General features: G+C 42.6%; 1 protein-coding gene across 1 annotated transcript; it reads right to left on the bottom strand.

The window, feature by feature from the left end:
• Positions 1 to 934: 934 nt before the first annotated feature.
• Positions 935 to 3634, bottom strand: LOC121192768 (ATP-sensitive inward rectifier potassium channel 10-like). Its single transcript, XM_041054645.1, has 6 exons — positions 3581 to 3634; positions 3126 to 3468; positions 2646 to 2857; positions 2240 to 2371; positions 1900 to 2077; positions 935 to 1658 (listed from the first exon to the last, which is right to left on the bottom strand). The coding sequence occupies exons 2-6, from the start codon at positions 3466 to 3468 to the stop codon at positions 1264 to 1266; spliced, it is 1260 nt and encodes a 419-aa protein (XP_040910579.1). The 5' UTR covers positions 3581 to 3634; the 3' UTR covers positions 935 to 1263.
• Positions 3635 to 6512: the final 2878 nt, after the last annotated feature.

Below are 6512 nucleotides of genomic sequence, written 5' to 3'. Positions count from 1 at the left end.
AAAGTAGAGCTTCTTCAAACGTTTACTGTAAAATTACAAAATGGGCATTTACATCCAGGCATGTGCAGTAGCTATTTGTGATTATCTAAAGACGTTATCTCATTTGTCAGTTTGCTTAAAGCCACTGAAACAGAATCTGTTTTAAGGTTTCCTCTAACTGATCCAAATTCATATCCAATCTCTAACTGCTTCTGGTACTATTAGAAAACTTATCTTCCTAAGTTAAGGTTCCAAACATATGTAGGCATCTAATCTTCCTAAGGTGCAAATGTATATAAAGTGCTAACGTTCTGTTTCAAAACAGCAGCACAAGAAATTCATAGTCAAACCAATACTTCAAACCAAAGAGATACACTATAGAGAGCACCTTGAACACAGTATGTTCAGTCAGTTTGTCTACAATTTAGTTGTTATGCTACATTAGTGAGAAGTAATCTCTAGTGCTATTTTGTGCATTGTACATGCAAGTCAGTATCTTGTCTCAACGAACAGGAAAGACAAAAATAGTCTGATGGGTCTGACAGGAAGTGGGTGGGGATATTTTACTGACTGGTGTTTTTACTGCAATATACAGAAACTCAGTCACGTAACCTTTATAATAAATTTGTATGCACTATAATGCATGTACATCGTGTGTTTGTGTGTGTGTTCACCATACATTTACATGTATGTTAGCAGAGGTATAGTAGAAGGTTCTACCTTTCTATATCGAAGTGTCTGTAGGTGTTTCCTGCTCACTAACCATACCCCTCACCCCGATTCACTGGAAAACATACACTCATATTGTCTCTTTTTGTGTGACAGGCTTTCTCATTGTGATTTGGCAGTTAGTGCTCTGGGGAGGATCCCAACAAGCCCACCAAAGTTTCCATCTGCTCCATCACTTTTTTTTTTTTCTCTTGATTTTTTTTCTGTGTGAATAAATAATCCAACCTTTTTTTTAAGTCATAAAAGTGTATACAGAATATACTCAAATGGTAACGGCAGTTAGGTAGTGTGTTATTCCATCATATGAGTACAGTTACACCTATGTCAAACACTGGCCATACAGTAGTTCATGGTACTCCACATTTGCTTTCTGTATCATTTGGTGCTACTGAGAACCAAATATCTGATATGAGTTCAAAAACACAGTCTGAAAGGACAGTGTCCAAAACTGTTTTGACGTGATGTTTCCGTGATTTAAAGATGACACTGAGCTTGGCAGTCTCCTGTGAGTTGCTCTCTGTGAAATGCTGCCCTCTCAACCAATCAACCGGCTGCTCACACGTTGCTGATGCGAACACTGAGAGGAGTTTCTCTGACCCGGCCACGGTCCTCCCCTCGCTCTCTGTAGCTCTGCTCCAGTCGAATCTTCTCTGGATCGGACACTTCAGGCACAGTCCCACCCCCATTGCTCTGGTACCCATGCTGGGGGCTGGATGGCTTGAAGATGGGCGTGGTCTTGGTCTTGGCCACTTTGTCAAAGAAGGCAAAGTCTGCTACATATTTACCTGATGGGGAAAGTGAGACTACAGGGGGAAACTCATAGCCCCAGAGGATCTCATCAGGCAGGTAGGAGGTGCGGACCTGACAGGTGGCAGAAGTTGGCTCTACAGTAGCACTCATGATCACCAGCAGCTCAAAGTCAGCCAGTTCCGGGTCTGTCCATCCCCCACCTAGTGTAGGTAAATGAGATGTGAGGAGATAGCACAATAGAGTGGGGTGAAAAGAAGAAGCAGAAGAAGAGGAATAAGTCCCATGTCAGAAAGGTATTGGGGGAGGGGGGTTCCAGACGCTGTTCAGCAAACAGGCTCTTTATTTGGAGCGTATTGACACCATTAATCAAAAGATTGCAAAGATACAGCTTTTCACTTTTGACTTAACACCACCCACTAAATCTCCTGGCCTCAAACTTACCCTTGGCTGCCCAGGCTCGCAGGGGGCTGTTTTCATCGATGACATGGTAGAAGGTGAGGGGCAGGATGAGGAAGGGGCTGTCACTGGAAGTGTCCACTTGGAAGGGCACATTTCTCTGGTCCAGACGAACGGTCTCGCCTTCCTTGGTCAGAGACGTCTGGAGCAGCTTTCCAGTCACCTGGAGGGAACAATGTGCACAAGCTGTTTTATCTAGATTTGGTCATATGCATAAAATCCACACCATCCATATTGTGACTGATTTAACCAAGAAGATCCTGTAGAAATGGTGGAAATACCTTGTAATCAATACTTATTTCTCTCTCTATCTATATACACTTGCCTGACAACCAAGCAGGAGACTTTTGCGCATATTGGCCACCCTGATCATCAGACAGGGTCGACCTTCGTGAGTCGACACCACAGCGTGTTGGCTAAACTTCACTGTCTCTCCCCGCTTTTTTGGCCGAGCAACCTGAGCAGAGAGCGCTTGTTAACTTGAGGATTCATGTAAGTGTCTTTCATTCAACATAGAAACGAATGCAGGGAATTGCATATGGTTGTGTGTGACTCATCTAGGATAGGAGAACACACTGCGTTTCCTAGATTACACGTGAGAACACTTCTTTTTTATGTTCTGTGGTAATTTGTGTGATTATGAAAAGTGCATGCATGTGCACAGTACGAGGGAGTTTGATCTTTTCACTTCATTTCCCTTCACAGGTCTCTTCACTTCTATCATTGGTTACCTTGGCCAGGAAGGTACCAGTGATGAAGATCTCCATCAGCATGGTGATGACCAGCTGGATGATGAGGAGGATGATGGCAGCCGGGCATTCTTCAGTGATGCACCGAAAACCGTAGCCAATAGTTGTCTGGGACTCCAGGGAGAAGAGGAAGGCTCCCGTCAGGGTCTGCATCTGCATCACACAAGGTGTGTGGTTTGACGGTGGGTCGAACTCTGGAGAAATCAGTTGAAAAGGCAACAAAAGCTTATTCACTTATTCTGTTCTGAAATATGTTAACATAACAGATTTTGTTTTCCTGCACACTTGTGGGGAAAATTTTCACTCTCAGTTTTAACTGGAACTACTTTCTATTGAAATAATAGTCCCTCTGGAAACTGTTGGAAGTGAGGTCTGTGGATAATCTCAACTGAGCTCAAGATGATTTTCTGGGTGGACACATTAAACTGCACATCAGCCTATGACATGGTCCTCCTGTCTCACCCAGAAGGTCTCCGTGCACCAGCGCCACCAGGTACCACAGCACCCCAAACAGAAACCAGGTCCCTGCAAAGGTGGCCGTGAACAGGAAGAACTTGTAGCGCCACTGCATGTCCAGAAATGTTGTCCAGAGGTCACGCATGTACAGAGCACTCCGGCCACTGACGTGCTCGATTCGCACGTTGCTGCGCCCATCCTTAGACAGAACACGCCTCCTCTTCCTCAGAGTCCCGCCCCCACCAGAAATGCCACCTAGTAAAGGTTTTAAAACGTCCGTCTGTGTCTGGGAGTGGCAAACCTTCTGCGGCGAGGAGCTACGAGAGGAGGGAGGTGTGGCAGATGTCATCTAGTGAATAACAAAAAAGAGAGGAGTTAAATTAAGATATTTCTAGGGAGGTGGTGTCGCCCGGAGTAGGGCTCAAACCTACAACCCTGAGAAATTAAGTCTCATGCTCTACCAACAGAGCTGCTTATCAACACCATCTCAATCTGATAACGATTCTTGTGACTTCATGCATCATTCTGGGAAGGTTAGAAACTGCCCACAGTGACTACAAGCTTTGGTAACTTCCCTTTCTGACACCTGTTTTCAGGGGAAATACACGTCAAGTGAGCCTAATCTTACATGGAACCAAATGAGTGATTGACAATCACATTCAAAATATGCACCAAAATGAAATAAAACACCTAGCAGGCAAGTTAATATCAAACTGTTACTTTACATTGCAAAGCAGAAAAACATAGTTTTTAATCAGCAAAAAAAAGTTAGAACAAATCTGAAAGGCCTTGCACACCCACAAAAGTGTTTCTGATTATTTTGGCAAAATTTTCAGTTAAAATTTGATGGAATTGCACAGGGAGTTTCCTGAGGCTGCCAAACTCCCAAACACCAAATTTAACTCTGTCTCATAAGCTCAAATTTCCACAATCTTATTTCACCAGACTCAACTTGACAGTCAGAAAATAAAAAAAAAAAAAAAGGGTTTGAACAGGTGCTTAGCCCCCAAAAGTAATTTCTGTACATGATGTGATTTCACTACCAGGTAATCGGCCCTGGTGCAAAGTCCCGAGAGGTAGTGAGATAATAATCCAATAAATAAAACACCTGTGTGGGTGTACTGTGTGAGTGGTTCTCATGTCATTGTTTCAGTGTTTCTGAAGCTGGAGATTTTAGGATTATGCTCAGTGCTATCTTGCCAGGAGTTTGGAGTCAAGCACAAGCACCACAGCTGACTCTAACACCCTGAGAGAACTGTCAATCAAGGCAAAGTACCCCAAAACATGACACTCCTCAAACATTATGGTCTCCGTACGCTTAAAACAACCTAGGTGGTACTGTACAAGATGTCGTCTGAGAGTGTCCAAGTCTTCATAATTGTTCCAAATTCCCACACTCAAAGACAGGGTCAAAAGGCCTGTCATCACAGAGCTGGACAAGACACAATAAATTTTAAAAATGCGATCAGTGTTTGAAAGAGTTAATCATGGTGTTATACACTGTGGTGAGAGAGGTGACTGCGTGAAGAATGAAAAAAGAGCTGAAGAGAGAAGTTCACATCCTGTCAACTTCCCCTCCTCTGCACAGTTGGCCTATTACTGAGTGAAGTAGGTTGCTCTATGTATTTTAGTTTTGGAAATTTACAAAAAAGTTTCTGCCTGAGCCGATCACAGCGTAGGAAAGATGGGGGGTTTCAGATACTATTTAATTTGTTTGAAGTTTACTGAGGTCCTGAGTTCGCCCTCAGAGAAAAGATCATGAAAAGACGCATTAAAAGAAGTGACATTAGCTGATAAGAGGTTGTCATGTCATGGTCAAGAGTCACTATGATTCTAGAAGAGCAGAGTTTTTCAGTTGACTTTGACAGTTCCCTGTAGTAGTCTTCTACCTGTTCTTCCTCTTAAAGCCGTTAGAGAAAGAGCAGGCATTTCCTCATAGGTATCGTTGTGTCACAAAGATATCAAGCAATAACCATTTGCATACACCACAGTTTCTCTAGAATGTACAGCTCATGTCAAAACTTCCTTTTCTCTTTTTCTGGTATGACACAGTGCTTCAATGACACCTTTTCTCAGACTCGTGCTACCTTGCTGTGTAGAATATGAGCCACTCGCTTGAGAACCACTGACCAAAACAACCAGCACCAAAACCAAAACCAAAAGGGGAAATTATCAGGACGAGACACTGAGTTGAAATGTAAAACAAAGTAGTATGTGAAAGAGTTTAATAATGGTTCTTTCTATAACTAAGTCATTAAAGATGTTTAAAACAAGGTCGGCAAGTCCGCCATGTTGGTCGACTGGATTTTTGTGCAGACGTTCATGGCCCCCAGATGCTGAATCCTAATGACTTTGATGATCCTCTGACTTTTTCTTTAGCACTTTCTTTAGGTCAAAATTTAAATTTGTCCAATACTTTAGTTTAGCAGCAGGTTAGCACTGTCATTGTGACCATGTTAGCATGATAACTACCAGCATCTTTGCATTTGATTCACTGTGAGTGCTAAAAAATTTGGAAAAAATTCTGTCTCACGCTTGTTTTTTTTATAGCCTCTCACGTCTGCTAGCATGACCACAGACTTGTTTTCAATTACAGAGTAAAGTACATGATGGGAAGCGTGAACCACAACAGTCAAAACAGTTGTTATTTAGCTGATATCCTGACAATCTTTAATGACATAAATGGAGGAACTGGTTTTACTTCCCTTCCCTCATTTCCAACCTACAATATTTACATTTATATTACAGTAATATCTGTGTTTTTAATGTGTTTCCCTGTGGGATATTTGTATGAATGTGTTCTGGCCCTGTCAGAAAATGTAGTTACAGTCCACCCCTGACACACACAGACAGTTACTGTATTTCCACACACTTATCGCGCTCACTTACGTCCAACAGATCATGATGGCCAGTAGGGAGAGGATAAGCCACAAAAGAGGAGGATAAGGTGAAGGAAAGAGAAAAGAGAGAGTAGAATTAGGATGAAGATGTGCCGCATTATCCCAACAAACCGTCCACAAAGAGTCTCATTCGAGAGCCGGAGGACAGAGTAGAAACTTGAATGAGTCAATTAAGGTAAAAAAGGTCTTTGTCCTAAACTCGGTCGTTTCCTATCTAGATGAAGTTTGCTTTTTTTTTAAAAAAGGCTTTACTGTTGATTCTAACCAGAGAAGCTGCTAGTGGACAAAGAGTGAACTTCTGACTGGAAACTGGAGACGGCAGTAAGAGTTTGGTAGGAAAAGGGCCAAAGTTTGGCTTTCTGTGTGCCCTTCTCAGGCCTCGTTTTTCAGCCTGGCACTCAGGTCTTGTGCAGCCTTTCTCACAGGCGTTTTTTGCTGCTTTACACTCTAGTTCACAGTGAACTATATGGCCAAAAGTAAGATAGTAAGATAA

This window comes from Toxotes jaculatrix, chromosome 14, assembly GCF_017976425.1.
Source record: "Toxotes jaculatrix isolate fToxJac2 chromosome 14, fToxJac2.pri, whole genome shotgun sequence".
NCBI lineage: Eukaryota > Metazoa > Chordata > Actinopteri > Toxotidae > Toxotes > Toxotes jaculatrix.
Note: the sequence above shows the minus strand (reverse complement) of the source record. Positions and strands in the feature narration are given on the sequence as shown.